The sequence below is a fragment of the Clarias gariepinus genome, chromosome 23, assembly GCF_024256425.1.
Source record: "Clarias gariepinus isolate MV-2021 ecotype Netherlands chromosome 23, CGAR_prim_01v2, whole genome shotgun sequence".
In the NCBI taxonomy this organism is placed as follows: domain Eukaryota; kingdom Metazoa; phylum Chordata; class Actinopteri; order Siluriformes; family Clariidae; genus Clarias; species Clarias gariepinus.
The window spans coordinates 3944473-3960779 of NC_071122.1; the positions used below are offsets into that span (position 1 = coordinate 3944473).

At 34.2% G+C, this 16307-nt stretch overlaps 2 protein-coding genes across 2 annotated transcripts; both read left to right on the top strand.

Moving 5' to 3' along the window:
• Nucleotides 1-2233: 2233 nt before the first annotated feature.
• hoxc13b (homeobox C13b) lies at nt 2234-4548 on the top strand. Its single transcript, XM_053484211.1, has 2 exons — nt 2234-3051; nt 4061-4548. Exons 1-2 carry the CDS (start codon nt 2508-2510, stop codon nt 4315-4317), a joined length of 801 nt encoding a protein of 266 aa, XP_053340186.1. The 5' UTR covers nt 2234-2507; the 3' UTR covers nt 4318-4548.
• Nucleotides 4549-11009: 6461 nt separating this feature from the next.
• On the top strand, nt 11010-13258 carry hoxc12b (homeobox C12b). Its single transcript, XM_053484143.1, has 2 exons — nt 11010-11556; nt 12501-13258. Exons 1-2 carry the CDS (start codon nt 11010-11012, stop codon nt 12737-12739), a joined length of 786 nt encoding a protein of 261 aa, XP_053340118.1. The 3' UTR covers nt 12740-13258.
• The last annotated feature ends 3049 nt before the right edge of the window (nt 13259-16307 follow it).

Consider the following 16307-nt stretch of genomic DNA (forward strand, 5'->3'; position numbering starts at 1 on the left):
CAAATTTTATCTGTCACATACACAGTCATACACAGTACGATATGCAGTGTAATGCTTATACGACCGCCGCTGACCTTAAAAAGAAAATAAATAAATAAACTATATATAAGGAATAAATATTAATAAAAGAAATAAAATACAAAGGAAAATAAATGTAACTAGTAAAATTAACAACTGTACAAATAAGGGCATGTAAAAATAATAGAATAAATTACCATGATTAACAATATGACCCTAACCGACGTTATTCACTGGTACTACATTGTATATATATATATATATATATATATATATATATATATATATATATATATATATATATATATATATGTCTGTCTCAAGGCTCAGTATTGACTCCTGTAGTGGCTCTCTGGCAGTGTTTGATGAGAAATGCATAATCTTCCACTGACTGTAGCTCAGTACATATACTCATACTGTCCCAAATATGTAAATGTCATTTACACACATCCGCATTTAGAATTTTATTTCAGAAGGAAATTCGGGTCAGATTGCAGCTTCTGGAGGAGTGAAGGTTAAAAGCTTGCTTAAGGGCCGTGGTGGAAGAACCCTGAGAGACTTCTGTCTACAAAGTTTCAGCCTTACTTATAAATATCACACATTTATGTGTATTGCTATGGGATGTGTCTAAAGCAAGTCAATGTCCTATATGTAGCTTTTATTGTTTGTTTGTTTTTCTTGTCTGCATATTTCTGACTGGATAAAATAGCAATAACAGACAATTCAACTCAAAATTCTGTAAAATCCTAAAATGGAGTTGAGGGCAAAATTAATGTTACACTTAAACGTGCGGAAAAATGTTTAAAAAATATTATACTTTTTATTAAAATTATTTTGCCGGTTAAGGCAAAAGATTTACACCAAACAGAATATATTTCTCATGAACGTTTAAACCATCATTAAAACTGTTGATTTGGATAACATTGCTAAATCTACAATTTATTAAAGCAAGGTGTTTAATTGCACGTATATTAAGTATTTGTCCATGTGTTTAAGTATGAGTGATGGCTTGGGTGCTAGTCTACATAAATGGACATTTGTTTCGCGCTTATCCGAATTTATAGGCTAATTTAATGCAAAATCAGCTCATGCTTTCAGAAAAAAATATATTTTGCCTTAAATTAATCTAAAAATAATGTTTTTCTAGCAATTCGATGACAATATCCAACACATGGCCTTTATTTTATTGTACAAATAATTGTATTTAATACATATGTATTTATATTATGGTGGTGACAATATGCAAATTACATGCTCCCAAAAATACATTCAGTATAAACAAATTTGGTTTTAAAAAAGTTCTAAATTTCGTTTAATATGAAGCTCAATGGCGGTTATTAAAACATGTTTAAATGATTAGAAATCCTTTTTAGGTTTACTGATTTTTCTTCCCGGAAGTTTTACTGAAAGATGGTTTAACTGCACTACGTTTGTGTGTGAAGTTCGTGCATGTCCGTCTAGACTGATTACGACTCTGTTTTGTCTGAGTTTCTACCTTGACCTTGGACCTCCGACCAGCTGGCGTTTGAAGGAATGGTCAATATTTGTGAGCTATTTGCCTCACAGCCTAAATTAGTTTTTTCTCCTTTGTAGACAGTCGAGTTACTTACTTTTACTCATAACTGAAAAGGATTTGTCCTGCCAGTCTTATGCCACTTATTTATACTCATGTACAGTATATCTGATATGATGTAGATAAATATGTATCATACTATGTGCCTATTAAGTGCTAGTCAGTCAATAACATTATATGTTTTTTGTAAAACATTTCCCCTAACAGAGGATAATTTCATCACATCGTTAGATATATATATATATATTTTGTTCAGTAATAACCCGCCGAATTCTTTTATTTGGATCAAGTAGGCGTTAGACTTCAAATATAAAACTTGTAAAGTTTTTTTGCACAAATTAACTTTAACTTTTTTCACGAAATAGTATTGATCACATCGAAGCTGCATTGATGTTAAGCGTTATTTTTTATTAAAATATTTTTAGACTTTACGGACACGCTTACTTCCTCCTGCAAATGAGGTGTCCTCCCCTTTAAGGCTATAGTTTAAGGCTTCTATTTTCTCAGCCAATGAGAAGCTTAGATTTAAAATGCTCATACAAAGCATTATGTATGAGCGTCCACTTAAAGGGATTAGATGTATTTTCCTTCTACGTCTCTTTCTCTTCTTCTTCTTCTTGTTAGTGTCACCAAAAAGCTTGAGTCGGTCTTTAATTACGAATCGCACGAATTGTGGCTTAGAAGGACGCGCATGCGCAAAGGGAAACAAGAGGAAGAGAAGAAAATGAGGTTGGAAGTGAGAGGTGAAGTGTTCTTTCGCAGCACTAGTTGATTTTTTTTTAAGGATCGACAGCTCATGACATGACTTCGATGGTCGTGGATACCTAACTTCGATCGTTTATTTATTTATTTATTTATAAACAAAAAAGTGAGAATAACAAAAACAAAAATATCTACGAATGAAAATAACCAAGCAATGGAGGGACTGAGCGGGAACTGTCCTGCCTCTCATTGCAGGGAGCTGATTTCTCACTCTGGACTAGGGCGACACTCTGGGACTATTATGCCTCATCAGGGCTCGATTTACCCCGATATCTCCTCTCCGGAGAGCGGAAGGCAATGTCCAGGGCCTCAGACACCCTCCTCCGGAGCATCTCTGGGTTATAATTACCCTTATTCCTACTACGAATGCCGATTGAGTCATACTCACGGTGTTAATGTGCAGAAGCCGTGCTCTTACCACCCCGCTGAGAAATACCCCGAGCACGGGGAAGAACTTTCCCACCGAGCGAAAGAACTGGCTTTTTACCAGGGTTTTGCTGGCTCTTACCAAACCGTCCCGGGTTATCTGGACATGGCGGTGATGCCGGGCATTGGTGCTCATCCAGAAGTGCGGCACGAGAGCTTAATCCCTGTGGATGGATATAATCACTGGGCATTGGGCAACGGATGGGATGGACAAGTGTGTTTTTCCAAAGAGCAGAGTCAACAGAGCCACATCTGGAAGTCACCCTTCCCAGGTTATATACTATGCTAGCACCAATTTTAAACACCGTTGTGCACAAAACGTGTTTTCTATTTGTTAATTTAATACTCAGTCATTGGTGTTAATGTGTAGTGTATATTTATGGTTACTTAATACACTAAAACAAAAAGTTTATATTTAATTTTTAGTATTTTTATTGTCGATTCATTTTGTAAATGTATTTGTTATAAACTGTTACGGTTAGTAAAGTTGTTGTAACATTGTTATATAAAAGTTGCATGCGCGCGCAAGCACGTGTGTGTGTGTGTGGTGCGTGTGTGTGTGTGTGTGCGTGTATGTTTACAAGTATTTTATGCATCACCGTTATAATGAGCCAATGTTTTTAATTTTGTTTGTTTATTGTTTGTAGCATTACAATGCAATATCATACTATATAAGACATGTATTGATGTGTTATGATCAATGTGGTAATGTGTTAAGATTATTGCTGTTTTTTTTTCCTTAATGCTAGCACAGTAGCCTATGTCACAGAAAATAAAAGAGTAGTAGCCATGGCCTTCGTGTGTGGGGGGAGGGGGTTAACTCAGCAAACACTCCAGAGCTCCAGAGTTCTTTTTACTGCCTGTGATTCGTTTTAATCCTGATTAGCGCCCAAAGCACAATTATGGAAAGAAGGTTTAAAAGTTATCCTCCAAAACACACACACACACACACACACACACACACACACAGAGAGAGAGAGAGAGAGAGAGAGAGAGAGAGTCGGTTTATTTATTATTTATTTATTTATTTATTTAAATAAATAAATAATATTTTCCAAGGATCAGATTCCCTGCTGTCACTGAACTAACATGGCACCGTGAAACCGCACCTGATATTTATTTATCTCATTTTAATTTACACTAAACTGACTAACACTAGTACTCCCTAAGCGCCTGGCTCATGGTACAAACTCAACACTATGATGATTATTTCCGCCCTAACAGGAATTGTAATGATGACTTTAAATCTCTTTTACCTGTTGTTTTTGTTTGTTTTTGCAGAAGTTGTGCCCCTGCAACCTGAAGTCAGCAGCTACCGCCGAGGCCGCAAGAAGCGCGTGCCCTACACCAAGATCCAGCTCAAAGAGCTAGAAAAGGAGTACTCGTCGAACAAATTCATTACCAAAGATAAAAGACGACGGATCTCCACCATCACTAACCTATCAGAGAGACAAGTTACCATCTGGTTTCAGAATCGACGTGTAAAAGAGAAGAAAACTGTCTGCAAGTCAAAGTCAAGCGCCCACATGCACCCCTGAGGAGAGCTGAATCTGTAAAATAAATAAATAAATAAATAAATAAATAAGAAAGAACGAAGATTAATAACCCCATGTTGATATAGGCCTATCTATTTATCTTTTATGACATGTTTAATTTAGGTAAGTTGTGAATATCGTTGTCACTCGGAAATTAGCGTTTTGCACGTTTAAATCAACAACAATAAAAATATCATATTCAATTATTCCTGTTGAACAAACAATCAAACGAATAATAATAATAATAATAATAATAATAACTAATTCTCGTTGATCTGTTCAGTTTAACACATTTACTGATCGCCTCAAGGCGAGAGTCAAATGTGAAATATGTTAGTGGCTTTGACTGTATAAAAGTAAAAAAAAAAAATTGTTACTTGTTAAAATTTATCACGCGTGTGTAAAGTTCCAAATTAAAAGTTAAAATCAGCGGCTTTTAGCTAAGTTAGCGCGCGTTGCTTAAATTCATTCCTATGAAGAAAGGTTTGCATAAGAAGTAGTTGGAATTAAACTACAATATTCATAGTTTTCACGTTCCAAAAAGCTGAGTGTGTTTTGTTTCGGACCCGAAATATGCAGGTCTGCCAAGCTGCGTCTGTAATATTGTACAGTGCCGTTCATAATCATTATTTAATTCTTCTTTCGTGCGAAGAGAGGTGTAAATTGCTATTATTTTATTGTGTATTTTTGCCATTTTTCCATTGAAGGGTGTTCCTCTGTCATGAAACTGGAATGTTTTGTTATTGCCATGTGGATATTAAAGAGTGTTGATTATTAATGCATAATTTTCCTGTGGTTGTGTCTGCGTTTCTGTATTTGGTCAATGTGTGTGCGGGCGCGTGTTTGTGTAATTTTTATAAATATTAGAAATATAATCTAAATGTTATGCTTCACATGTATCCATATTTATTCAGTATACATTATATGATCTGAAATAAAGATTAGATTAACAATAGGGAAGTATAACAGCTACGGATAAAAATTTCGAGTATAAATTTTTATGTAGAAAAGTATTTGTTATTTATCATCCTGGTTGCAAATCAGATTACTTCATTTATTGCGACATACTCAGTTAATCATAATATTATTCTTTCGATATACCAACAATGTTAACAATAATAAGAGGAAGAAGAGGAATTGCGTTTTATAGAATTACTAACGTAATACTTCATTAACACGCCCCCCAAAAATAATAATAATAATAATGATGCTCAAATTGCACTCTCCGAAGAATAGCATTCTTCAACTGTTCTTTGAGGCGTTGTTAAAAAAAAAAGGGTTCTTATTTTTCTAAAGTATTTTATTTCCAGCTTTTTCTGTCAGTCTGTGCCGTTCTAAAAATATTTACATTATCTTGTTACCTTTGGAATGACCAAAGAACCTTTAAGCATACTAATTTTAGAGTGTATACAGAATACAGATTGGTCAATCGTGGATAAGGCTTACGCAATATCAAGTCAAAGTGTTTTAAAATCTATTTCATTTATCTATTTTATTTTACAGGACAATTTTGCACTACGTGAAACTAAAGTTCATTATTAAAGTTGGAAGTTTGGATTTAACTAATCATGCCTCGGTTTAGCAGGTAAAATTAAAACAAACACATTACACACAGAACAGTGTAAAAAATATATATATATATGAAGAATGAAACAGCACATTGCTAAACGTAATGACTTCATTAAAAAAATAATAAATTTGCGTAGTTGTAGATCACGCAAAAGCTGATCGTGTGACGTAATTAAAGTGACATTTCCCAAGTCCTCATTTGTGCACCTTTGCTATTAGCGGGTGATAAAACCAGGCTTAAAGTCAGACTCACCGTCTATTGTGTATTTCCGCGACTGTTTTGGATACCCTTGACCATGACTATGCAGTCTTTGACCTTGAGACACACACACACACACGCACGCACACACACACGCACACGGTACAAAAGCTCCGTTTCTGTTAAAGAATAATTAAATTCAGTCTAGTAGGAGCAGATTAAAAGCTCAGCAGTTCCTATACATTTTATGTATATGATTTTTTTCTACATTAATCGAACTCCAGCATCTCTTTTTTCCAACACAAACTAAAACCGAAAAAAGATTCGCTAAAACTCTTTTCTTTTCTGTTTGCATTTTTTTTTCATTTATTGTAAACGCAACATGCAAAATCAATATTTTGACAAGACCTCAGCTCAAATTGTATGGTATTTTGATGGCGGATAACATCTAAGGACCACTGCTTAAAAAGCAAAGCTTGAAAGCCACACTGACTTGGACAAGTTGGAGCTGTGAAGTCTCTTTATTCCTCCATGTCGAGAATTAATGTCCGACGAGTTAAACAAATAAAGTGTCAACATTGAAAGCAGGCTTGACCCATCCAGCGAGTTTCCACGAAATGCCTTTTTCAAGAAGCCTGGAAACTGGAAGCGTGTGATGTGCAGGACACTTATATTTTACCCAAAACGGGTAAGTGTTTCTAAAATGCATTATTGCGCCCTGCACAAGTTTCATTTATTTTTATTTCAGTTATTTAATAAAACTGATATTTGTACATAAGCTAGACATTTTTAGTTGCTATAATTGATTTGTAAGTTAGTGCCGAGTTATTGAGCTGCCATTGAATAGCGTTGAAATTTAAAGGAAATGTTACCGGTGATTTGTCTTTAAAGAGAATTTATTTTACATTTTAATTCACTGAAATACATGTTAACAGTGTGTGTGTGTGTGTGTGTGTGTGTGTGTGTGTGTGTGTGTGTGTGTGTGTGTGTGTGTGTGTGCGTATATATACAGAAATGGAAAAGAAATATGTGGAAAACTGTCTTTTAACTTTGAACATTAAATTTAATTTAACTTTAAGGAGACTTATACGCTAAGTCAGTATCAGGCAGCACTCAAAACACACAACCCTCCTACTTAGGGATATGGTTTGCATAAAATATTATGTTAGGTTTACTTGAGCAAGTCGATGAAAAAGTAACATTTTATAACAATATTTAATTACCTTTAGCTTACATCTATATGTGATATTAGATTTCTTGTTATTTTAAATTAATCAGCTGTTATGAATGAGCACTGAATAAGTCTTAGAGAGTTATAGAACTGACAGCCATGCTAATATTACTTCTAAGTATAGAAAATTTGAGTTTTCCGTTTTCGTCAGTGTGTGACAGTTTAATCACGTGAATATGCTACTTTACATACTTTGCGTTATTTATAAGGAATTAAATATCTTCAATTGGGTCTCTATATATGAATATTTTTTATGAATAAATTACCTATGTTGGAAATGGTGTCATGCATGTTTTTTAATTTTCTGTTCCACCTATTTTGTGCATCTCCATTAAAAGTATACGATTTTACCTTAAAAATGAATGGTAAAAAAATCGTGTAATCAAGGTTCATGTATACTATAATAGTATGCAGTGCATGTTAATAGTAATGCTGATATATATTATTAGAGATATTAAACCAAAAATGTATTTGCAATGCTGAAGCTCATCAGTTATCGCGACATATACTGGCAAACTGAAATATACTGGCAAGAATACTCTCTAGTAGTTTGGGAGTCTGCGTTGATAGGATGTTACGTTACATTGGTTTCACCAGAAAAGACCACAGTGCTTTCTGGTGGCCAATGTAAGTAACTGCACACTCTTTAAAATGCACCTTGAGCACAGTGCTTTCAATGAGTAGTTAGGAAATTCAAGAAAACAAAGGGCGAAAAAAGATTGTTATCTAAATCTTATTTATTTATTATGCTCACCTGACAAAATAAAATAAAATAGCAAAAAGTTATTAAAAAATTATAATACAAAGGAGTGCAAGAAAAATTAATTTCTCAGTTTCAGGAATATTTCTGTTCTGTAATGCACTCGGTATGAAGAGTGGCTAAAAGTAAAGTTTTTATATCTATATGATGTAGATTTCATCATTTCATGTGTTTCTTTTACGTGACATAGACAGTGTTTCTCTTCGGTGTTTCCAATACAGAGTGTTGCTCATAAGGCTCCCTGCTGTAATTTTTAGCAAATATTTTCAGTGCAGCGCGTATTATATAACATATGCAATAAACACGAGGTAAGCAAAGTGATGGTTTGCTGTCGGACAACCACCCTTATTTTAATATTTAATATCATATATCTTCTGAATAATTCTTTAAATAAAAGAAAATTAAATATTTTTTGTATAACTTGTACATAAAAAATGTAGACATGCGTAGTAAACGTTAACACATTTGCGCAAAACAGTGCGCTACAGTGCGCTACAGTGATGTTAATGTGTCATATTATACAGCAAACCTTAATGTTTATTTAATTATAATAGCTGCATAATAATACTTATATTTTTGTATAATAATTGATTAGTTTTTGGCTTAAACACAGTAGATACATTAAACATTTTGTTTTGTATTTCTGTGTGTGTGCGTGTCTGTGCGTATGTAAAGTTAAATGAGGCAAATTACAATCATTATAGCATTCAAATTTCGTGCCATTTGTTAAACATTTTGCCTAATTAGCAAAATATATATACACGGAAACACCCTTTTGTTGACACTTGTGTGGTGTCTGGACAGTGCACTAGACAGTGACCTTGAACTGGACTCGGCGCCAGAGAGGAGAAACGCGTCTTCTCCTTACAAGAAAAAGAAAGAAAGAAAGAAAGAAAGAAAGAAAGAAAACGGAATGTCATAAAAGCTGGGGAAAGGAGCATGAGATTCAGAACAGTTTTATCCATGGAAAGCTTTTCGTGTGAATGCTCATAATTCAACGATAAAAAGCTTGAGGAATATGTTTGGAAAAACATAATGATTTCCCAAACAAAGGAATAGAGATATGAGAAAGTTCTGCGAACCAGAGATCTACGCTAGTAAGTTGAGTGCTCTCATATTTAAACTTTTTACTATTTCTTTACTACTCGCCTTTTTAGTTTACTTTTTTCTATTTTTCACAATGTCACCAAGGTTCGATGTATGCCTCAGTGTGAGATCAAATGCCTCGTAAATTAGCTCATTATTATACCGAGTTGTTTTTTAAACCCAAGATGAGGTTCGATATTTTGCTTATATGTTTAATCGATTTGTTTTGCGAATTAGCTTAGCGGCATCTTTGATTTTCTTTTCTTCTTTTAATTGTTTGTATTTTAGTGGCTACCGGGACCCGTGGACAGAGCACTAATCTAAGCCCATAAATCAGAAATCCCACATATCCTGACAGATGTTAATTTATTCTGTTGTTAAAACAAAGCTAAATAAATCATTGTCAATGAGGATCCGTGGGCCTACGGATTCCTGTGTTCGATTTTCATGTTAGCATGTTTTTAACTTAGATGTATTATTTTTTTAACGACGAAGTCAACGCTTCATATATTCTAGTATCATCACATGTTGTTTTATAAACCAATTATTATTTAAATAAAGTTTTGTATTGCATTTAAAACAAAATATGTATACTCTTGTAGACCTACAAGCGCTATATCCGTTTAGCATTTTATTTTATCCACATGAGGTTACGTGGTTGGTCATAAGAATATTGTTTGAAAACAAAATATACGCTGATAGACCAACGAAAAATATATATGCTACTGTTGGATTAAACACACAATGTAAACTAGAGTCATGGATACATAAATAACAACTGTTTAATGTTATGGATAAATAATTTGCAAGAGATAAAATCAAACCCGAGCATAAACTAACGAGTCTGACAGTAGAAAACCATGCCATTTTTGTCCTGAAATACTTTTCTAATCTGCTGATTGCGCAGTTATAAAAAATAGTGGTAGATATATTGTTTTATTGTACGATGATATTGCTTTGAAGTTGGTCATTGCGAGTCTAATATCTTGATTGGAATGAAAAACCCCGTCACTGTGCTAACGTTTCAGGAATTTGAACATCAGCATTGTGTTAATTTCTGTTTTGTGCGTGTAAAATCCTTTATTGCTGTACACCTTAATTAATTAGATATATTAAATGTATCTCTTGGCGTTTTTTTTTCATACACTTGTAAACTACGTTAAGTGTAGGGATCATTTATACGACCACCTGTTACTGTTTTATAGGATATCTGCTGAAGATTAATGTAAAAATATAGAAATATAAGCCTCACTCTTAAAATCCTCCGCCGCCTAAGTGCATTGATTTTACAGAGCTGTCGATGACCCTGTTATTGTATAGTATCAGTGTAGCTTAAGCCATCTGTCTGTTTTCTAATATTGGCTTGTAAAATGGAGGCCTCTCTACTTTATGTGACATTCAATTTATTTGGAGTTTGATCTAAAACCGAGTCCTTCACTATAAAGTTATTAAAATTGCGGTTATATCTTTAAAAATGTATAATGCTAAAGTTTGTAACAAACAACTTTCCAACAAAGCCTTTTAATGTTTTAGTGGAATTTTTTTTAATTTATACAGAATATAAATATACCTACAGTGGTCTATCTATCTATCTATCTATCTATCTATCTATCTATCTATCTATCTATCTCAGAAGTAATTTGTTCACACCCGCTTAAATTTAATATGTAAATTCCAGTAGTCAGCACATTTCTTTCGTCAAGAAAACAGATTCCTTTGGGTGGCAAAGGAGAGTCCATTGGCGTCACGTGACTGCGTATCTTGGCCAATGGCATGCTTTGCTCGTTTTAACGACGTTAAATGTCAGATATTCTGCTATAAACTAGAATCTCTCGCTCAGGCCCGGCGAAATGGGCGAGCACAACCTCCTCAATAGTGGGTTTGTGGGACCTTTGGTGAACATCCACACTGGAGACGCGTTTTACCTCCACAACTTCCGGTCATCTGCGGCTCTTCCTTCCCTCCCTTACGCGAGACGGGACAATGTTTGGACTCAACCGGAGCCGTGCAACGGATACATGCAGCCGTTTTTTGGCAACCCGGTGTCCCTAAACCCCACGTTTAACCGAGCGTGCGAGATTGCGCGACAGGAAGAGAGCAAATGCTTTTACAGTGGAAGTGGAGGTGGAGGAGGTAACATCCGGGAGAACTGTGCCAACGTTAAACGAGATGACAGGGCGAGAGACGACTCCTCTGTGTCCGCAGTGAGAGAGCACGGACTGGCAGATGCTAGCATGATGAGCTACGGATATGTTGTAGACCAACTGAACCAGAATCCTCCATCCTGTCACTCCATGCAATCGGAATCTGGGTCATCGCACCACGAAACAGAAAAAGGGTCGTGCAACATCGCTCATTCCATAGCATCTCATGCATGCAGCACAACCCAAGGTGGAGGTGAGGAAGCTTACCCTTAGCTTCTACTACTGCTACGATTACTATTATTAGTAGTAGTAGTAGTAGTAGTAGTAGTAGTTGTAGTAATAATAATAATAATAATAATAATAATAATAATAATAATAAATCGTGTTTACTTATAGATGGCCTCAGCATTACCGAGGCAGTATGGACAAACATCCGTGATTTTAAGAATACAAACGCTGACATTTATCCTGCCACAATAGCTTAGCTGTTTCTCTGCACTGCAGTTTCTCTAGTAAATCTCATGCTGGAACAAAATAAAAGTGCACTAAAAGGGAAAACACACAAAACAGTACTGGTATAAACACTACCACCACAAGACGTGGCTTTTCATACAACTGTAAACGATTATTAGACAATAAATCGAGATACGAGATAGACTGTGGTGAAAAAAACGAGAAAGGTATTAATTATGGTTTTGTTTATATAAATCCTCTAAAGCATTTTCCTTTTATCACAGTGGGGCTAAGACTAAAATTATCAGAAAGTTTTCTTTTCTCTCGTAAAGGTATAGCTAACTATGTACATTAGTTAACCACTCAGGTCCAAATATCCAACGCCCCTTGCCCCTCCCCCACCTACATATATATTTTAACCAACTGTACTGTACCACGTATCACAGTTTGTACAGTGATTTATACTTTCAATATTATTTTAATTTAAAGGAATAATGCTAAAAAAACAGACAATATAAGTCCAGTAAAGCATACATTCTTAAATAAGAGCTAATATTCTAAGTTGTGAGCTAATTTAATTTAATTTATTAAACCCAGTGGCGTCCTTAGGCTTTAAAAACTTATTTCAACATAATTAATTGTCTTTGTCTCTACACACGACTCCTGGACTTAATAATTAGAAGAGAGCTATTATTGAAAAGATTGTTTCATTTCTTGTTTTTTTCCTTCCTCACCTGTGTTCAGGTACTCCATGGTACCCGGCGCACGCACGGAACCGCAAGAAGCGAAAGCCCTATTCCAAATTGCAGCTGGCCGAGCTCGAGACCGAGTTCATGCTCAATGAATTCATAACGCGGCAACGGAGGAAGGAGCTTTCGGATCGACTAAATTTGTCCGACCAACAAGTGAAGATCTGGTTTCAAAATCGACGCATGAAGAAGAAAAGACTGATGCTAAGAGAGCAGGCTTTGTCTTTCTTTTAGTAAAAAATAATAATAATAACAAGGGGGGAAACCGCAAAGAGCAACTAAGCATACAAACAAACAAATCCAAATTAAATAACTCTTACAGTATAAAACTGACACCAGTGGTGTTCGTTTCTGCTCACGTGAGTTCATTAAAATACTGAAAGGGGTTAATAAAGCACCGTGGGAAAAGTGTAAATTCCGTTATGTTGGCTAAGTATTACGATCCCGGGTGCTGGATTATAAACTACAGCGCTCGTAACTTGCAAAGTATTTCAGTGTTGAATTGCCTCCTCTAATATTACATTATTATTTGGCCAAAAGTGAGAACTGTTAGCCTTCCATTTAAAACATAAATTTTAGACTAGAATTAGACTGGAATGGACTCAGATTTGATCAACAGATTTAGTAAACGTCTTACTCGAAGATATATAGATCCCTCAACTACAACTGAGTGTTTTTTCTACCAGGTTCCAAATATAAACTTTTTTTTACCTAAGCATATAAATTCAAAGAATTCACAAAAATGTAATTATACAAAGCTTCTTACAAAGGTTTTTCTTGTTAAGTTTCTTAAATTTCTTCAAGTCTTTGAAAAATATTGAAATAAAATTTAAAATTTTAGAATTAGCTCAAATTAATATATCAGATAACATTTAATACAGGAAGATCTAAAAGCTTCTAAAGTGTTATTTCGTACTATCTTGGACACTTATTATGTTTTCGTTCATTTGTACTGCATAATGAATGCTTTTTCCCGCAGAATTTGAGCTGTTACCTCATCTCTTCTTCTACTACTTACTCTACAGGCATATGCGAAATTTTCCATACATAAATAGTGTTAACAAGCTGATTAGCACACCTTACCTGAAACTTGATTCTATGCCATTTATGGTTTACAATAAAACAGTATTTAGCAGCATGTTCAAGGTAAAATATTGAACACCTTGTGGAATGTATGTATAAGCGCCTTATAATACACAATATTAGCTCTTTTGTCCACTGTTAGCGTATAGCATGACACAGCAAAAAGAATCCTAAATATTAAATGAATTACCCATTCATACAAAGTAATTGTAAATAAAGAACTCGAAGTAAACCTAATCCTTCGGTTTTTTTGGAGTTACCTATGAAGAAACCTGCAATGAGTGCAATTGATCTCAAGAAGTGTCAGAACCCTTACCTAAACAAAACTCAAACTTTTTATTAGGGTTATTAACATGAAACCCTATACTCATTGACTCCCTTTTAATTTATGTTAAAGTTTTTAAGTCATGCATCAAAAATTACTTTACGGACATGATATATTTGGTTTGACGATTTTTAGATTTAAAGCATCAGATAAATTATTTCTGCAAGAAAGGTCTATTAACAATAATTGGAAACACCAGACGATACATTTATGAACTAATATTATTATCTCGATTTTCTACAATCTTAGCATTAGCACAGTCTGAAATGAAAATGGGTGTGTGTGTGTTTATATTATTCTAATCCCAACGTTTACTATAACCCAAAGTATATTCAAATAAACCTACTCATATTTATCGCTTTTTCCTCTATTATTTTTGACAGACAGCGTTGGGAGACAAATTATTTCTTAGTTATTATTTTGATTACCCCTGTAACTGCTCCTCCTCCTCCTCCTCCTTCTCTTCTTCTTCTTATTATTATTATTATATTTTTCTTTAATATTGTTTTATTCGAATATTTATCAACAGAAAGTGTTTACTGTGGCTATACGCTTGATATGATTCTATTATTATACACAGCATCTATTATTCACACAAATATTTAAACAAGCCTTGTATCTTCCTTTTAATTAAGGTTTATGTTATGGGCAACATGTAAGAGAATTAATTAATATATGTTTTTTGAGAAAACATTCCTTGACTGTGGTTATTTACAAACTAGCACATTCCCTGTTTCATTGTGGTAATGGAACACACTTTGGTTTGTTTTTTAAGCTATCACTTTTTGCATTAAAGAAATGTTACTCAGTCTAGCTAAATTATGACTGTGTTTGATATGGGTAAATATTGTAATGCAAGAATTATGGCTGAGTAATAAGAGGCAGATACATTCACGCTCATGCCAATTATTTCTATGCGTTTGCAGTGAGTCGTGGCTCTTTAAAAACTGAAATTTGCTGTGTCTATACATTTCTTAGTTCAGTTTAAAAATATATTTTAAAAGAAAAAAATTTCTAATAATTCATTTCATCTGAAAAAATATGAAAAGATCAAGCTCTGAAAGATCAAGCTGTGATGTCAACTATTTCATCTCTACCAAATCTCACAGTTTGGAATACCTATGAATTTGTCGTGAGATCCCGTTGTTTGCTTTTAGCATTATACGGTTTTATTTATGTTAAGAATAAATGACAACGTGTGAGGACCTCATAATACTGAAATAGTAGTGTGGAGTAGAAAGGTTGAAACACTTGTACTATAGCGGAGTGTTTGCATGAATTAATAGATTATTTTAATGGTTCTGCTGCACATTGTCTAATATTTTGTCACAAAAAAAGTTTGTATAGAAAACTGTGATGAAATATATTGTGTTCTCCTATTGCTTGTTGTGACGATCTTGTTGTTCATATGTTTGTTCAGCGACACATTCTTTGTTAAAACAATACAAATACCAGCCTGTAAGTGTAAAGGTGTGGTTCCTGTCTATTAAAATCACTTTCCAGCGTCGTTGTTGTCATTTTGTTTATTTAAATGCTTTTGATTGATCTATAAAAACCCAACACTTACTTTTACTAAAGTTACAATTTGTTATTTTCCGTTCATCATTCTGTTTATATAATCAAAACAAAACTTCAAGAGCTGTTGTGTCATTTTCAAACAAATCGTTTTATGAGGCACTGGCAGGCGAAAAGAAAAGATAACATAAAGTCATGTTATTGCTAATTTTATGTAAACTGGGCACAGTGCTCAATGTTTTTACAAGACTGCAAAGAGGATGCAATAAAATAATACATTTGTAGTGAAGCTCCATAATCTCCTGACACAGGATTCTTTGTTTTGGTAGGTTTTCATTCGAAAATGAACAAGGAGATAATCTATTGTTTGGTATTCTGCATGACATTATGATATTAGATGTTAAAATTTAAGATGAACTATATATAAAGTATGGTTAACAAATATTATTTTTATTATTATTATTATTATTAGTAGTAGTAGTAGTAGTAGTAGTAGTAGTAGTAGTATTTCAGTCACTGGACGACTATGCAACACGTAAGTTTTTAATTGTGTGTGTGTGTGTGTGTGTGTGTGTGTGCGCGCGCGCGCGCGCGTGTGTGTTTATTTTCTAAAAACAGTCGTTTTATACTTAATAAGATACAGTTTACGCAATATTATTGTTTGTGTGAGATTATATTGTTTACACATTTGACATTTTGTAAACTGTTTTTGAAGATTGTGATACAGCTTCAACAAGCGTGCAGCAATGCTGAGTCTAGGACTTTCCTGTGGGTACCATAAAGTATATTTCATCTTTATCTTTATCTTATGTTCTCTTATGAGCACAGGAAACAGAATAAATCACATCGTTGATCATCGTAATGTGATTCTAAATGCAC